The sequence below is a fragment of the Ziziphus jujuba genome, chromosome 8 (genome assembly GCF_031755915.1).
Source record: "Ziziphus jujuba cultivar Dongzao chromosome 8, ASM3175591v1".
Classification (NCBI taxonomy): Eukaryota; Viridiplantae; Streptophyta; class Magnoliopsida; order Rosales; family Rhamnaceae; genus Ziziphus; species Ziziphus jujuba.
The window spans coordinates 5,285,340-5,305,033 of NC_083386.1; the positions used below are offsets into that span (position 1 = coordinate 5,285,340).

General features: G+C 30.9%; 1 protein-coding gene across 1 annotated transcript; it reads right to left on the minus strand.

Annotated features, from left to right (window-relative positions):
* Positions 1 to 2,637: 2,637 nt before the first annotated feature.
* LOC107417872 (disease resistance protein RPS2) lies at positions 2,638 to 15,048 on the minus strand. The gene is made up of 10 exons (XM_060819455.1): positions 14,787 to 15,048; positions 14,144 to 14,201; positions 10,826 to 11,387; positions 8,413 to 10,690; positions 6,327 to 6,770; positions 5,410 to 5,853; positions 4,505 to 4,954; positions 3,575 to 3,994; positions 2,991 to 3,439; positions 2,638 to 2,786 (listed from the first exon to the last, which is right to left on the minus strand). The coding sequence occupies exons 4-10, from the start codon at positions 10,678 to 10,680 to the stop codon at positions 2,768 to 2,770; spliced, it is 4,494 nt and encodes a 1,497-aa protein (XP_060675438.1). The 5' UTR covers positions 10,681 to 10,690; positions 10,826 to 11,387; positions 14,144 to 14,201; positions 14,787 to 15,048; the 3' UTR covers positions 2,638 to 2,767.
* Positions 15,049 to 19,694: the final 4,646 nt, after the last annotated feature.

Here is a 19,694-nt window from a genome sequence, read left to right on the forward strand (position 1 = left end):
AAGAAGACTTTTGGCAACAGAAGGTGGAAAGAGATTTTTCAAACTCTGACATTCATAGGCTTCAACTACCTGAAGATCTTGGAAGGTAAGAGTTCCCCGGGGATCCTTGCTCCATACATGTTTCAGTTTTGGTAAAAATCCTAATCTCAGCTCCTTCAAATGAATAAGTGGTATCTCGGATGTTTGCTGATGATCATTTGATGACATTTGGATTTCAAAAATCTCTTCTAGTATATCACACTTAGATATGGCCAACTTGCTTAGATTGTGGACACTTCTCAATATATTAGATGAAAGCATTTTTGTTAGACTTTTACAGTTATAAACATTTATTTCTTTCAATTTGCCAAAAGAGTCTGCACTTGTCATCATCATACTAGGTCGAGCAACCTGCAACAGTTGGTGAAAAGAATGAAAAGTAAGAGAGAAGAATGATGAAATACAAAGAGTGTAAAAACCAAGTTCGCTCTTCGTTTTTTTTCTTCTTTTTTTTCTAACGTTGGGTAGTGTGGAATGCAAAAGGTTGCTCTAAATTTTGTAGAGAATAGGAAATCTATTTTTTAATCCATCAACTTGAAACAATGGAAAAAGAAAAAAAAGAAAGAAAGAACCCCACAAAGGACATGGAAATTCTCCTGCAAATGGTCATATTTTCATGTTTACACAAGTAATGAATCTGTATTGACATTTGAATAGTTTCATACACCAAATTTACGAGTGATTTTTTGTTTTTTTTTTTTTTATAAATGTGAACAAAAATGGTGCCATTGGAACAAAAATGAAATATGAGAGAGTGTTTCTGTAATTTCTGTGAATACAAAGACCTTTCTGTTAAATTGATAAAACAGAGACGGTAAATTTTCTTATATGAAAGAACAAACACAAACCTCAAAGTAAGAAAAATAAGAGTATTGTTATGCTGTAGCCAGATATTTGGGAAAAGAAAATATGAGTATGGTTTTATTTGTAAACGAAAATAAGAGAAAGATGGCAAACACAGTAGATTAAATTTTTACCTTATCCAGAAGAAATAAAGGTTGTTGAAATGGAATACCATGATTAGTTGAGCCATGAATTTCTTGGAAGTTGAGGAGTTCCGACATCAAAACCTTCACTTTCATACAGTCCACCACATCTATCTTTCTTAATAAAGGCCAACTTGAGGTATGTAGTCCTGGATAAAAGCTCAAAAGGTTTGGCAAATTCACAAGCACCATTACCTCAAGTTGTGGGAATACAAACTTACTTGGCTCTGCCTCCATTCCCTCCTCCATAGCAACAATTTCCTGTATCCCACAATTTGTTATATGTAACTTTTGAAGTTTGAGAAGGCTTTTGGCAACAGAAGGTGGAAACAGATCTTTCATACTCTGACACTGATAGACATCAACACTTTGGAGATCTTGGAATGTAAAAGTTCCTTGGGGATCCTTGCTCCAAACATGCTTTAGTTTTGGTAAAATTGCTAATCTCAACTCCCTCAAATGAATATGTGATATCTCATTTGTTTCATGACGATCATCATTTGATATTTGGAAATCAAATACCTCTTCCATCATTTCACAATTAGATATGACCAACTTGCTTAGATTGTGGAGCCTTTTCAATATATTACATGAAAACATCTTCGTTAGGCTTCTGCAGTTATATACATTTATTTCTTTCAATTTGCAAAAGAAATATGCAGAGAGTTGCTGCTGACTTATCAGCATCAAACTTGAAAGTCCAACCTGCAGTGTTTCAGGCTTTCACTTAGCTGCGAGAATAAGAAGGGAAAGCAAGAGAGAAGAAAGACAGAGTATATAGAGAGTAAAAAATCTCTCTGTCCAATGTTTAAAGAGGGACAGTGCTGAATGCAAAACTGAAAGGATGCCTTAAGTTTGGTATAACATTAGAAGGAAGAAAAGAAAGCAAAAGGACTTTCCATGGTCCATACAGATTTCTAAGAAGAAAAAACAATCAAGACCTTGAATTCAAAGCAAACTTACATGCATTTTGTAGAGAAATTTAAACTAAAAGGTGGGTTGATCAGAACTATTATTTACCTTTGTCAAGAATAACGGCTGTTGAGTTGGAACATTATCATGGTTCTCAGAGCCATGAGTTTCTTGGAAGAATTCCAATGCAAAAACCTTCACCTTCATACAATCAATAACATCTAACCTTGTTAATACTTTCCAGATTGAAGTATGCAAACCAGGATAGAAACTCACAAGATTGGCCAAATTTTTGAGTTTAATTTCCTGTAATTCTGGGAATACAAACTCAGGCTGTGCTATCCCTAATCCTTCCTCCTTGGAAACAATTTCTTCTATCCCACAAGAGCCAATATGTAGTCTTTCAAGCCGGAAAAGACCTTTAGCAATGGATGGCGGAAAGATTGATTTCAGATTTGGACATTCAGAAGCAAAAACTTCCCTAAGACTTGGTAAGGTAAGAGTTCCTTGAGGATCTTTACTCCACACATACTTGAGTCTTGCTAAATGGTATAATCCCAAATGAGTCAATTCAGTAGGTATTTTTATGGGGTATGTTTCTTCAATATCATTTGACATTTGGATTTCAAATACCTCTTCTACCATTTCACAATCACTTATCTCCAAACGTGTTACTTTTTTTAGTCTCCTCTGCATCCTAGATGGAATTATTTTCATTAGATTCTTGCACTTTCGAGCAGTTATATTTTTCAGTTTGCAAAAGGAATTTTCAGCTAGTATATGGTGCCATATCATCCTCAACTTATCCATGCCTTCAATCAGCACTTCTTCTAAGCTGGGAAACATGGCCTGCGATGTATATGTCCCCATTAAGGAATCAGAAAATAGTTTTCTTAATTATAAACTCAGGAGTAAGAGAGAGAAAAAAAAAATCTGAGATAATTAAGGCAAAAGAATAAAGCTACAGATCCTAATTATATAAAAACTAAATGAATTTATTAAATTAACCAAGAAGAAAAACCACATAGGAAAAAAAAATAATAAAAAACTTACCATTTCGTTGAAGAGAGATTGCATGGTACTTGTGCAAAAGTTTTCTCTTGCTTGGAAATGAAAGAGTTGAATTCAGGGCAGCCATTAATGCGAAGACTAGTTAGAAGTGGAAACTCAACAAAAATTGCAGAGGAGAATGTGGAGAGATTTGGAAGATTTTCTAGCTCCAGAAATTTCAGTTTAGGGAATGAAACCTTATCCATCATTTCATTGTTGCTCATTATTTCTTCCATCATCGTACAATCTCTTATTTCAAGGTTTTCAAGTCCTTCAAAAGTCAACGCCACAGCAGAAGAAAATAGTTTTTTCAAAAACTTGCAGTTCCCTAAACACATTTCTTTTAAATTACAGAGAGAAGTAGAGCTCAATAGAAGCTGGCCATCATCCCATATCTTGGTGAAATGACATCCCAACAGTTTCAAGTTCTCCAATATGGGGAAAGAAACACACTGCAGACACAATCAATGTCAATTTAAATCTACGTTTTTTTTTTTTTTTCTTTTGGGTTTTGTTTTCAAATCATATATATACATATATATTTGTAATAATCATTGAAAAAGAAGAAATAACATTAAAAATCTTACCTCATTAAAGAGAGACTCTACCTTGGGAATAAAAGTCTCAAATTTTGGACAATCGCTAATCGAAAGTTCAGTTAACAGTGGAAACTCAATTGGAATTTCAGAGGATGAGAATGTCACAAGGTTTGGAAGATTTTCTAGCTCCAGAGAACTTAGTTTAGGGAATGACAAATTTTCCATCCTCTCATTGTTGCTGATTATTATTTCCTCCACTGTTGTACAATTTCTTATCTCAAGGAAACAAAGTTGTTCAAAACTTGCTGCCATATCATATGAAAATAGATTTTTTGAAGCTTCGCACTCCACTACAACCAATTTTGTAAGGTTGCAGAAAGTAAAAGAATGTTGAAGCTGGATAGCCCATGTCTTCTTTAAATGACATCCCAATAGTTCCAACTTCTCCAAGTTGGGGAAAGAAACAAACTGTAGATGCCATATATACCAATGTCAAGTTAAAATTTTGCTTCTTTCATTTAAAACACTTTCAAAGACTTCTCAAACAAATTGCTTTACGTATTTTCTTTTTTTCACAGCTTAATATTAATTTTATGCATCTACACCTTAATTAGCAATTGCCTTTTTAAACTATGTCAACGTCAAATTGGCCCTTTTATTAGATTTTTGTTAAAATTTCATGACATTCAGACTTACCTTGAAATGGATTTGATATGCGTCTAACATATGTCAATATCAGAATTTTTCTAACAAGATTGATAAAAATTGACGGATAAGATAGACAATATACAATATTTAGTTTTATTAAATTTTTTTCCCATGAATTTTAAGGGGAAAATTGAAACCAGCATGAAAGTTTAGGTGGCAAATAGGGGATTTGAACAATCATAGATAAGCATGCTAACAAACCAAAAAAAAAAAAGGATCCGCATCTTTTGAAAATAAATCAATAAAGGAGAAAGAAGAAAAAAATCTCACCTTTTCTTTGAAGGGAGATAACATGTTGGCATTGGTGGACCAATTCTCATCCAACTCAGAAATGAAAGAGCTAAATCCAGGACAATCCTTGATGCAAAGTTCAGTTAACAGTGGAAACTCAGAGAAAATTGCAGAGGTGACTGTCACCAGAACTGGAAGTTTTTCTAGTGCAAGAGAATGTAGCATGGGGAATGATATCTTATCCATGCTTCCATTACTACTCATTATTTCTACCATTGCTGCACATAATCTTATGTCAAGAAAACATAGTTGTTCGAAGCTCGCTGCCACAGCACATGTAAATAGATTTCTCAAATACTTACACCTGTATACAACCAATTTTCTAAGCTTACGAAAAGAAGCAGAGCTTAAGATAAGCTGGTCGTCCCATATCTTAGTGAAATTACATCCGTGCAATTCCAAGTTCTCCAATCCAGGAAAAGAAACAAACTGCATGCAGACACACAATTCAATATGTCAAGTTTCGTTTTTTTATTTTTTATTTTTTTCCCCAGCTTAGAGAATCTTTGAAATAGTTTCCCGTAAATAGTTTCAAGATTCCGTAATAATTTTTCCCACGTCTGTATATATATATATATATATATATATGTTACTTGAATTTACTTGTTAATTTTTCTGTTAATCCTATATTATGCATTGTTAATTTGCTATTCTAAAAAGATTTTGGTTCTCCACCCTTGGTGACTATTGGTGGAGAGAGAGAATTTAAAAATGAATGAGCAGTATTTTGATAAATTTTTTTAGTACGATTAGAACCACTCTTTTTCTACTTACAATAATGTGTGTAGCCATCAGCTTTGAGTGTAAGAACGTCATATACCAAACAACTATCTATCTTCATTCACAAATACCAAATTAGAATTAACAAAGTAAATCTCACATACCTTTTCATTGAAGAGAGATGAAATGGAGGTGGTGCATGAATTCTCCTCCAACTTGGAAATGAAAGTCTTAAATTTTGGGCAATCCTTAATAGAAAGTTGAGTTAACATTGGAAACTCAATGAAATTTGAAGAGGAGAATGTAAGAAGATTCGGAAGATTTTCTAGCTCTAGATGATTTAGGTAAGGGAATGACATCTTATACATGTTTGCATTCCCGCCCATAGTTTCTTCCAAAATCCTACAATCTCTTACCACAAGTGAACAGAGCTGTCCGAAACTCTTAACCATAACAGATGAAAATAAAATTTTCATATCGCAATTGACCACAATCAACCTTGTTAAACTACTGAAAGATTGAGACCTTGGTAGAACGTGATCGTCCCAGATCTTCTTGGACCAACAACCTGAAAGTTCCAGCACCTCCAATTTGGGGGAAGAAACAAACTGCGGAGGGAATTAGGATCAAGTTAATTTCTGCTTGTTTCTTTCAACTATCCCCCCCAAAAAAAAAAAAAAAAAAAAAAAAAAACAGAAGGAATAGTTCTAATACAAATTTAGTGACCATTTTTTTCACCATTTTATAAGAAATTAAACTGATCGAATTGCTAAAGTGACAGGTGCAAAATTTCATGCTTACATTAGGAGTATTACCCCTTGAACATTTTAAGCAATGCAACTTAAAGACAACTCTATACCTCGAGATGAAAAAGCTTAACAGTATTACCCCTGATCCAGTTTGTGGATCAAAAACAGCCTCCCCTTATTCAAATATATTAAGAAAATGATAACACAGGAATTCTCCTAAAGTGAGAATTACTTTTGGAATTTATTTCAAATCCTGAATTTGATCTAGTCCATGGTTAAACAAAAAGCTAATTAAACATATGTCAGATAAATAAATAAATAAATAATTTCACCTTCTGGTCGAAGAGAGACGGGATGGTGCTGCATGAGTTGTCTTCTGAATTGGAAATGAAAGTCTCAAATTGAGGGCAATCTAGAATGAAAAGTTCAGTTAACAGTGGAAACTGAACAAAAATATTAGACGAGAATCTCACAAGGTTTGGGAGATTTATCAGGTAAAGATTATTTAGTTTAGAGAATGAAATCTTGTCCAAATTTTCATTCCTGCTCATTATTTCTTCCACCATCCTACAGTGTCTTATTTCAATGGAATAGAGTTGTTTCAAACTTGCAGCTATAGCAGCAGATGAAAATAGACTTCTCAGAAACTCACAACTGTCAACTTTCAATCCTGTCAAGTGGCGGAAAGAAGTAGAACCAAGTAGAATCGGATCATCCCATATCTTCACGAAATGAAATCTGAGTAGACTCAACTTCTCCAATTTCGGGAAAGAAAACTGCACAGACAATTTCAATTAGACAAAACAAACACACACACACACACATAATATACATGGTAATTCTCTTTATCCTGACCAAATTTATATATATATATATATACATATATATAAATATAATTCTATTTTATGGAATTTTTTGTTAGGATTGTCCAAAACAAAGTCACACCAAAGATGGTATAATGAGTAAATTTTGTATAAACATGACATTGATCAAAGTTCAAAAATGTTACATTTCAAAAAGAAAGTTTAGTGACTGGATTGGTGATGTTTCTGTTGCAGTTACTAAATAAATGTGAAGAGATATAGGGATTTAAATTGAGAATTATTAAACTTATGTTAATCTCAAAAACTTAAGCTGATAGGAAGCAGGCCCAACAAGGCATATCAAGCATATTTTCTAATACACCTCTCATGTGTAAGCCCACTGGGAGGAAGAAAGAACTAGGCCTTACACGTATCAGACAATGTAGTCAAATTCAAAACAAATAGAAATGCAGACGGGGTTACCAAGGATTGAACAGAAGACCTCTGGGTCACCAAAGCCCCAACAATGCATATCAAGCATATTTTCTTATACACACTCTAAGATGTAAGCCCATTAGGAGGGAAACCCAATTCAGACAAATATAACACAAATACAAATGCAGATGGGTACCAAGGATTGAACACAAGATCTCTCAGTCAACAAGGCAGCAACAATGCATATCAAGCATATATTCTTACAACGCATATCAAGCATATTTTCTTATAAACCTTCTCATGTGTAAGCCCATTAGGAGGGAAACCCAATACAGACAAAATTAACACAAATATAACTGTAGATAGGGGTACCAAGGATTGAACATAAGACCTCTCGGTCAACAAGGCCCAACAATGCATATCAAGCATATTTTCTTATACACCCCCTCAAGTGGGGTACCAAAGATTGAACAAAAGACCTCTCTGTCACCAAGGCTCCAACAATGCATATCAAATATATTTTCTAGCAAGAATGAATTGGATTGAATGGAATGTGATCCCTAAAATCTTTTGATATGTAAGATGGGATTGAATTATTTGAATCTAAACCAAGGAAGCATCTGCTTACACGACCAAAATTTTTCCTTGGACTATCAAATTTTTTGTTTGGTACCTTACAACCAAATATTTTAGACATGCTTTTTTGCATGGTAGCAAAGATGAGTTTAAACAATTTGAAACTGTCCTGTCAACAAGAACTAAACAAAACTTTGATTGTGTAAAGAGATATTTGTGTGCAAAAAGAATGTTCCCTAAGTTTTAAGTTAAAGCATAATTGGCCAATTTGTTTGGACTAAACTTAAAGTAGTCCAGTGCACTCCTACTTACCAATAGGCCCTACATGGGAGCCTGATGCAGAAGGTCCATCTCCATCTCATTTTGAGCCTAGGTAAGGGTTCAAATCATGCTTAATGTTTCTAGAATGAACATACATACTTAGCGAGAAAGGAAGAAAGAAAATTTAAAAGAAAAAAAAGGTGGTCATATATATAGGTAAACAACATACATTTTATTGGATAAGTAAAGTCGAAACATATTTCAAACTTAATTAAACCATACAACACCTTAGAGAATGCATGCATTCAAGAAAAATGATTGAATGCTGAGACCAAAGTCTGACCTTGGTTAAAAATAATGGTTGTTGCATTGCAATATTTTCATCATACTGTGAGCTTCGAGGAAAGAGGATATTGACATCAAAATCATCATTGTCATCATCCTGGTCCTCCTCATCATCAAGGTGTATTAGAAACAAATATCTTTCCAATTTTTCACTGAACAACGGTTTTGGCAGCATCCTTATGTCAGGTATTTGTAAATGCAAACTGGTCAACTGAACCAAATGTTTTAGCTCAAGAAGACTTGCATTTCTTATTTCCCCATTTACTCCAACATTCTTATCCCAATTCTTAAAATCCCCCATATACAATCCTTCTAAACGTGTCAAGTGGGATATAATATTGGGATGGATCACTATAAGGCCTTCACATTCACTCAAATCCAATATGCGTAAACGAGTAAGTTGACCAATTTGTCTTGGCAATTCTGTTATGGAGGACTCCGTAAGGTCAAGAATTTCTAAGTTTCTGAGTTCTCCAATTAAAGCTATGTCTCCCAGTTGACAACCATGCATACAGAGTGTACGAAGATTTTGCAAGAAACATAAGGATGAAGGCAATACTTCTAAATTTTGACTAAAGAAGTGTAAAACTCTAAGCTCTTTTGTCTTTTCAAAACAACTATTTGGGATTATATCTAAGGATTTATTTTTACACATCCAAATTATCTCAAGCTGTTTATATTCAAAACTTTCACAAATGAGCCCATCGACATAACCATTAGGTAATGAAATTGCCCTTGCATCTTTAAGAGTTTTCCTCTTCCGAATTTCTTCAACTTCAGTGCCATCTCTAAAATAATACATATGACTTTCCTTTCCAATTGATCTGACAACATCACAAATGACATCGTGCATTTCAACCGAACGAGAATCTTCATCGTCCAACAATAAAAAATGATCTTTTAGCTCATCAACCAAACTATATAGTCTGTCTTTTGCCTCTTGCAAGGTCCGGACTCCTTTAAACATGTCCAAACCTATACCATATCTCATCAAATACTCCAAGTTTTTGCTTGTACCTTCTTTGTGCAAACAACAAAGTAAAAGCAATAACTTTGCTTCTTCATTCTGTAAATAATCATAACATAGTTTGATTCGAGAGTACACTTTTTCATGCATGCCATTGATATTAAGGTTAGATCTTTGTAATTGTCCCAAGGCATCTCTCCAAAATGGCAAGTCACGATTTTTCAGCACATGTGCAATTGTTACAATGGCAATTGGTAGGCATGCACATTCTTTGACAATCTCCTTTCCATGCTGCTGGAAATCAGCGGTTTTTACCAAATCGCCCACTATATGGCTAAACAAATCCCAAGCTTCATCTTCTGAAACGAGTTCAAGTGGGAAAGTAATTTCAACACCCATATCATCATGTAACACTCGTTCAAATCTAGAGGTTAATAGTATTTTGCTTCCCTTCTGATCATCACTGTCAATAAGTATCCCAAGATCCTGAAAGTTTAGTTCACTATTCCAAACATCATCGAGAATTATTAGCAACTTCTCTTCACTCTTCAATCTATTTTGGAGCAAAACAGCTCGCTCAGATATGCTTTCCTTATCAACTTTTAGATCTAGTTTCTCTGCAATTTCTTGTTGAATAATTTTGATATTTGGAGTTTGCGATACAGTAACCAAAATCGCATCATTGAATAACCTCTTTTCTAAGGCCTCTCTAGCAATTTCTTTTACGAGTGTGGTTTTGCCAGCACCAGGCATGCCATATACCCCAATCATTTTGATATTACCATCCTTCAACGCCTCCATGATTCTCGTCATAATTTCCTTTCTTGTATCAAAGCTTATGAAATCCTTATTTCGGAAGTTACTCTGTAATCTGGGACGGTAAGATATATTGTCAAACCTGATCTCACCTTTGATTTTGGAAACAGACTCGCCCATCTTTTTGGCTTTCCTACTTAGGTGATACCTTTGCACCAGATTCTGAAATGACTCCCTGAAAGTACACTTCACACTTGTGTGGTTTTCATCACCTAAAAGCTTTTCGGTTTCTTTGGTGATGTCACCAACTTTGCTTAGCCAGTCCTTAATATGGTCATGAATTTCTTCACCATTTCTTCTTGCAACATCCACCAAATCCTCCATCCTTGTTTTGTCAAGATTCAAATCTTGAGTTTCAGTTAGCAGGTTTCCTACATTGCGTTTGCAGTGGAAGATGTATCCCAGTTTATGGCCAACAGGTCCAACTGTATAATCAGCTATTTTCCCACCAATCCAAGTACCAATCGCAATCAGACACTCCATACTCAGTTACCTTTAAATAAATGTAGCAAAATGGTATATAATTAACATTACTTTCAACTCAATAAAAAATGACAGTGACAAAACTAAATCAGATAACATATCAAAGCAAAGAACTGAAAATGAGGAAGGCAAGTAGAGGACATACCAGGCTTTGGTATCTTCTTTGTGTGCTATATATGAAATGAGAAGAGTAGGCAGCTTCAAAACCAGAGCATATAAATCTTCTTCTTTTTCTTTGTCCTTTTTTTTTTTTTTTTTTCCCCAGCAAATTAAATTCTCAATAAAAGTTGAAACATAAAGGTAGAACAACAATAAAATAGGAAATCTATTAAAGAAATATTTTTTTTTTTCACTTTTTTTTTTTTTCCCCTTTTTCGGGAATGTAGGAAAAAGCAGAAAGATGTTATAACTAGAAAATCAAACCAAATGACACTGAAACTTAAAGAAATCTACTACAGAAAGAATAAAATTCAGGGAAAGGAAGTGATACAAGGAAAACTACTTCATTAATTTTATTTTATTTTATTATTTTTTTTTTTTTACCAAAAGAGTAATGCAAGGTATGGTAGGAAAAAGGCAAATTAAGAGAAGGTGACAACACTAGAAGTCTAGGATCAAATAAAGAGAGTAGCTGAAAAAACAGAAGAAAACAAAGAAGCAAAAGTGCCCAACTCTGTTTTCCGAAGTTTGCCTTAGATTTCTTGAATCTGCATGGTAATAAATTACAAATTGATAATCAGAAATTGAATGCTAAATTATGAAAACTATATCCAAAATTGAAAAAAAGAAAGATCAACAATACTTTAACTACTAAAGAGCTATATTATATGTAACCGAATGAGGGTTCACAATATGATTTGCTTTTAATTTTTTTTTTTCCCCCCTCAAATTCCTTTACTTCAACTTAGAAAATCTTAACGTTTTGAGTGTTTGTCTGAAAGAATAATTTTGGCAGAAGGTTGATGTCATTATAGAAGAAACCGCGTTTAAACATTTTGAGTATATAGTAAATGGAGTTAAATTAGGAGCAAAAGTAAGACACTGAAAAAAAAAATGAACAAAATGAAACCAGGAAAGTAATCAATATATGAAAATATCCCTCAAAAGCATATCTTAATATTGTTTGCTCTGTTTTGTTTCAATATCTAAAGGAAAAGGAGATCGGTCCTGCATTAATAGTGAACCACAACGACCATGACTCTTTGCAGAAATGGAGTCTTTCAGTGTGGACACTTTAGGGATATAAGAGCATCTCTAATAGTTTTCTGTCTATTTAAAAATTATTTACCACATCAGATAAACAGATAAGGTTTTCAAAAAATCTTCTCCAATAGTTCTGTGCATTAGTTCTATCAAGCTAACATGGCAGCAAAAGAAATAGAAACTGTGAAGGATACTATTTATTTCTAGAAGTTCTGTTAGGCTGAGTCAACATATTTATTTTTATTGATTTTTGTTGAAAGAAAAAAAAAAAAAAACTTCTACGTGAGTTTTGATTTTTTTTAATTAAATATAATTTTAAAATAAAATTATACATTAGCATTTTAGAACATTTTATAAGAACCAATTGGAGAAAAATTATCTAAAATATTATTTATTAAATAAAATATATCATATAAACATGAACACTTTTCAAAATCAATGTCACATAGATTTTTATTGGAGATGCTCTAATAATTAATTCGATATCAAAATTAAAAATTAAAAATTAAAAATTAAATTTAAATTAATTATCTACGGATATTGGCAAAAATGAGAATTATCAAATAATAGATTTCCTTTTGCGACAAATGTGATAGCTTCGTTGGTTTGAGTATTACCATCTAAGGTAGAGAATCCGGGTTCGAGTCTACCGCGGTGTCCCCGCGGCCCTGGGGGGGTTCACGGTAAACAAAACAATAATAATATAATTTTCTTTTGAGAAATTAATTGATTATCAAGAATTACAAACATATTATTTACAATTTTTCTATAAAAGTAATTTCTTAATTATTATTATTGACAAAAATCAATCTTTCAAATTGATCTATATAATTTTATTTTTCTAGATGATATATTATAGGCTGTAGGAGCCAATAGAGATGGAAGAAGCAGCAGAACGAGTGCAAAATATTTTCTTACACATGCCATAAAATGACGTGTAGTGGCACCAACTCAGCTGTACCACTGCTTCATGCAAGATTTATTCCACATCTCGTGGGATATGTCCCATCATATTTGACGGGATGTATGTTTATTATTATTATTATTATTATTATTGTAATTATTTTTATTTTTAGTTTTATATTTCCAAGGAAGCAATAAATCCTCACGAAAACAAAAAAAAAGGGGCACAATGAAACTTACCCTTAGAATAGTTTTCCTCTCGAATTAATTTTTTCACGTTTTCTTAGCCTATTTTTTCCATTTACTTTTTGCTTGTCCATTTTTATTTGAAAGTTTTTTTTTTTTTAACATATTGTTTATTTATGTAATGTTTTTAGCAGACATATTGTTAACTTTCACTATCTTCGTCATTTGTACAATATTATTGACCCAAATTTTTTTATGATATATTTAAATATGTAGCCATTTTTATTATCTATATATACATAGCCATTTTAGCTTGTTATGGTAGTTTCATATCAATCGTTTGTTTGTTTTTTAATAATAATTTCCAGATTCAAATGTGTATTTTATTATATCATTCAAAATAATAAGTACTGTTAGTTGATGATCAGAACAATGAATGAGAATCGGAAATTGAATGCATAAGTATTAGAGTTGGTAACTTGAATTTTTGTTGACCCGACTCGAAAAATTCGCGGTGCAATCAATTTGATGAATTTATTTTGAGGAAAACAAATAGAGCTATGTGGTGATAGTGGAGATCGAAGGCTGATAGGCCCGTAGCCCACTACTAAGCCTGACGAGGGTGCTGAGACAGCACCCCAACAGTACGGACCTTTTCAATTTTAAATTTATTTCGTCCGTATAATATATATATATATATTTTTGGGGCTTTTTCGAATATAATAGTTTTGCAATTCTATTTGCTCACTTTTTATACCAATCTTAATAAATAAAAAGATTTGTCTCTCCTTGTCTATGATTTTTTCCCATCAAAATTTTTTTACGTAAATGTATGTGTGTTTTGTTTTATTTTATTGCTATTATTTTTATTTTACTTTTCGTAACAATAAGTATTAAGTCTGAAAACTGTAGATATATATATATATATATATATAAAACAAACAAACAAAAAAATAAGAAGAAGAAAAAGAAAATCGAATTATCCAAGAAGATAATATTTTGGCCAGGACTGTTGCATGTTATCATAGAAGAAATGAAGTTCTAATATTTTTGTCTATGGTAAATAGAGATAAAATAAGCAAAAAAGACTCTGTCATAAATTACAAAAAAGGACCAACAAAAAAAAAAAAAAAGAAAAGAAAAATTTAACGAACAACCATGAAACGCATACCTTAATATAGTTTGCTGTGCTTCTTTCTTTCAATGTCTAAAAGCAAAGTAGATCAATCCTGCGTTAATGGCAAATCGCAACGATGAGTAAATGGAATCATGAGTGTGGACGCTTTCGGATTGAGGGATATAATAATTAATTCAATAGCAAAATTAAAAATTAAACTTCAAAACTATCAAATAACATCTTTTTTTCTTTTTTCTTCCAAGATTATTGACTTTGAACTGTACGTTCATTATAATAATTCATTATAAATAATTGAAGTTAGATCATTCATTATAAATAATTTTTACATTAACTAATTCTTACATTATTCCCAACCTAGCTTTTATCCCAAAAAAAAAAAAAAAAAAAAAAAAAAAAAAAAAAAAACACAATAATGAATATGTTTTTAGAATATTGATAAAGTTGTCCCTTCTTCTATTCTTCTTTTTCAGTAAAGAACATTTCATCTAAAAATTAACATGATTAATTAACAGGCAGGCATCATCTAGCTAGTAGTAAGAAAATTTATTAGGGAGAGAACCAAACTCAATTTTTCAACTAAAATTTGAGTTGATTATCATCAACTGATCATCGTCATCTTTGCTTACAATTGAAGTACTTAATTTCATGAATATATAAAGGAAGTCTAAACTCTTACCAAAACATAGTGGTGGTTTTCTCATCACTTTCATGTATGGCATTCCTTGCTTTCAATGTCAAAAGGCAAAGGAGCTTGATGGAATACTGATCAGACCGTGGAGAGAATTATGGAGAGCTTGACGAGTACTACTAAATGAAATATGTAATAATTCATCCAAAAAAACAAAAAATCTATAAAATATTAAAGCCCAAAACCGTGGATATGGATGAAAGAAAATTTAAAGTGTCGCTATTACATAAATATTAAAAAAATAAAACATGATCGTAGGGTTTGTGGTTGGCAGCTAGCTTTTGTAATTTTCTTTTTTTAGTGGAGCTGATGATAATCATGGATCGATTATATTAATTACTTTCTCAGCTGAGTCACAGATCACTAAATTTGTTAATTAGTTTATGTAACTTTTTACCAGTGCTTTTGTTCCCACTATAGCATACTTTTGATCCCACAATAATTCTTGTCACTAAATTCAATCAATCAAACTTATATATTAAATAGGCATAATTTTTTCCAAATAATTTCATATACTTGTAAGAGGAACCTCCATACGCCGATCCTCTGAGTTCAGTTTGGTTGGCACTGTACATGGTTCACAATGTCATGAGTTGGAGACATTGATTGGTCACCCAAAAAACGAAGACGAATCTCTATATATACTAAGCCAGACCTACCAAGTGTCGAGGCACCATTAATCAACGACATTCTATTTACCAAAAAAAAAAAAAAAAAAACTAAAGTTGGTCCACAGCTCCCATGAATATAATAAACCTTAGATTTTCTTTCTGCAAAGTAATGACTCAGCTGTTCCTTTTTCCCGCGTGAAGCAACAATATTATTATTATTTTTGCAACTTTTATAATTATTATTATTATTTTGCAACTTTTATAATAATTATTATTATTATTATTATTTTTTTTTTTTTGGGTGAAGGAAAAGCAACAATATTCTTGCAACTTTTATAATTATTATTATTTTTTTTTTTTTGGGTGAAGAAAAAGCAACAATATTCTTGGATATAGCAAAAGCCACCAGGATTTGGTTCGCTTTAATTAAAAGAACTTACCTAACAAAAAAAGGTTTTTCAAGTTTCTTGCCTGGACAAATGAATTAATAAACTGTTTTTTCAGAGGAAAACAGAAAATACCAAAACTGATTATTGATTTTTTTTGGAATAAGAATCAAGAAATTGGACAAATGAATTAATAAACTGTTTTTCTTAGAGGAGAACAGAAAAAATACGGAAACTGACTATTGATTTTTTGCAATAAGAATCAAGAGATTGGTTTCTAGATTCCATATACAATTAAATTGATCCAAAAACACAACTTACTAATAAGTATTAATGAAATCCACCATTTTTTTAAAAATAAAAAACATGACAAAATTAGAATGAATGCCATTGTTAAAACAGGTTACTCATTTGTTGATTTATCCATTTGTCTAGCCTACCGTCCAAAAAGAAAAAGAAAAAAAAAAAAAATATATATATATATATATATATTGATGTTTCTAGCCTATAATAATCCCAAGACTAGCTAAATACCCTCATATGTGTAGTAAAAAATTAACAAAATATCCAATTTTTTATTTTTATTTTATTTTTTTACTTTCCAAAGTACTGAGTATCATATCCACTCTCCTTTTTAATTTAAAGTCCTTTTCATGCAAATCTGTTGCCAACATATTCTATTTTCAACATAAACAACTTCGCCATTTATACCTTTAAATGTGTTCATATGGTTATTTTAAAAAGAAATTTAATTTTGACAAAAGAAAATTAATATTTTAGACATTTTCAAAACGTAAAAGAACTTGAAAAATCGTTTATTCTGTCAACCAAAATGAAGTTTTAAAAACAGAGGTAAAATTGGTGGGCATTTATTACTATTATTATTATTACATATTCTGGAGCTAGAATTAATGGTAATTTACCTAAACCCAAAAAATTAATTAATTAATTTGAAATTTTGTTAGTGATATAGCATTATTGATATATTTATATGCATCTATTTTAGAAAAATTTTATTATCCATAGCATTATTGATATATTTATATGCATCTATTTTAGAAAATTTGACAATCATTCCTCTCATTTTATTTTTGGTTTAATTTATCCGCTGTGTAAATCAAACTATTAGTTCATTTGTATATTTTATTTAAAATAACACTTTTAACCTTTTTTTTTTCTTTTTTTTTTTCATACATACGAATTGCATGCCCATTTAATTATTTATTTTATACTTGTATTGGTTTATACTTTTTTCAAACAATAATCATTATTTATTTTAATAATTTTCTTGGGCATAGATGTTATAAAAACAAAATGGGTAAGAAAATAAATAAGTAACATAATATTTGTTGTTTGTAAATGCGTTGTTTGTATATATGAATAAAAGGAAAGGTTGACTATGTCATTTTAAGTAAAATATATATTTAAATTCATCAGAGTTTGATTAACAAGGGGGAAATTGACATATGCAGACGCGCTAAACTGAAACAAAAATGGAAACTTTAAAAGGAAAGTTTTATTCTTTAAAAAAAAGAAGGAAAGTTTTATTTATTTATTTATTTATATATTGTTAACTATCATTTTCTTCCATTTACAGGATGATTTATGTTCTCTATCTTAATGAAATCTAAGGTTACTTTTCAAAAAATAAATAAATAAAGAACTATCACTTTCTTGGTCGTTTGTAACGATACTATTGGCCTAATTTTGTACAATTTCCTGTGATAATACTTTTTTTTTTTAAATATTAAACGTAATATGTTTTAAAAAAATATAAATTCTAATAATTAATACTGAATATAATAACCTTCTTAGATACAGTTATGGTTAGACTGCTTTGGATAGATAATAGTTATAGAATATATTCTGGTAATAATGACATACAATAGGTTTTATGTTTTTTTCTTTTTTTAATAATTTTCAAAGACAAATTTTTATTTATTATTTTATTTAAAGAATAATTTATTTAGACACTCAATTTAGTTTTGATAACACTTAGACCTACAATTTTGAAAAATCATTGTTAGTCTCTCCTTTAGTTTTTATCAGATAAATTTAATTATAAAAAATGAAAACTATATTTTTACAATATTATTTAATAATAAAATACTGCTTTTTAATATTCGATTTTTTAATCTTTAACTATTAGAATTAAACGTTGAAAACTGATGAATGAGTCTGTTTTAATAAATATATGATAATAAATCTAAAAAAAGGTTAATGGTAAATTTTCAAATTCATAGATCTAAATATAATTTTAACAAAATTGAAGGGAGCTATATAAAATTTGCTTTTATTAAAAACTATAAAGAAGTGCTGTTATATTATTATTATTATTATTATTATTATTTTTTTAGCCTTTTTTTGTTGTCGGGGACAATGAAGAAGTGCTGTTAGATGATAATCAGAACATAAATTATAGTATGATAATGCTTTAAATAACGTGAGATGATAATCGAAATAAAAAAATAAAAAAATAACGTGAGATGTATGATAATGCTTTAAATAACATCTAACATTTATTCACCAAAAATAACATCTAACATTTGGTGTTGAAAATGAACATGACGTCAAACTATTCTTTAAAATCCTTAATTAAGCTCAAAACAAAAGAAACGTGATCGCATTTGCTTAAACGCTTAGGCACGCTCACGGTTTGTCAGATGTCTTGGACTTATAGTTATTTGGCAAAATGGTTCTCTAAATTAAATTGAAAGCACTTTTCAAAAATTAAAATTAAAAACAAAATTGAAAGCACCAAAAAACTAAAGGGTTAGTACGGTTGGTGGAAATTGAAGGGCATGGGCGGAGGCTGGTCCCAAAATTTGCTCCATCTTCATTGGAGTACTCCCCAGTATTTATGGGCCTTGTTCCAGGCCATTTAACATGAGCCTTCTTGGGGTGGTCCATGGTATATCTCAACTTCATTTGGTGGACCAAAGAGAGAGTAATTTCCTTTTACCAAATAATAACAATAATAACAAATATAATAAATAAAGGAAGGTGGTGGTGGGGGGGGATGGTGGGTTGTGGTGGGGAGAAGATAGAGTAATTACAATTTCTATGATCAAAGCAATAACTTCATTCTTTTTGAATTCTTCTCATGCCTAACAAAGCAGCATTTCTTGAATCTGTTTATTCTGCATCTGAAATGATAGAGAATGCACATGACAACCAAAAATGCATATTAATTATTACTTGAGTATTTGTATGTATGTCAGATTGTACGAATCAAAATCCTTGTAATATTTATTAGTTAATAGTAATTTCAATTTCTATGAATAATCGAAATCATGACTAAATATATACTTTTTTGTTTCCCCCTGTTTTTGGAAAAGATAATGAGTAAGTACTCTGTAAAGATAAATGAAATCGAAATATTCTCCAAATACATATATGTTTTTCATTGCTAATAATAAAGTGTGTGAAGTTCATTTAAATATACCTTTGGTTAAGGGTACATTTACTATAGCTTAGTAAAAAAATGCTTTTGATTGTATAGCTTTTTGTAACAGAGCTTATGTAAAAAGATCTTTTATTAAAAAACTATTGAATATTTGATTATTAGTTTAAAGAAGTGCTTTTACTATTTATCTAATTTTCTTTTGACTTTTCTATAAAACTCAAAATAAAGCTTTTTCAAAAAAATTTAAAATTTTAGCTTCTCCATTTTAATTTTAAATTTTTTTTTTTTTTAATCAACAAGGATGTATTGATTTATAATCAAACTTCCTTTCTTTTAAAAGCAAAAAATCTATAAGCGTCAATAAGTGTTTTTTTTGGGCTACAAAATACACCATATCAAACAGTGTGTAAATATTATATCTTCTTTCTGAGCTAGATTTTTTAGACCTGGACGTCCATATGGGCCACAATTTCTACAGTAACAAATTATACTA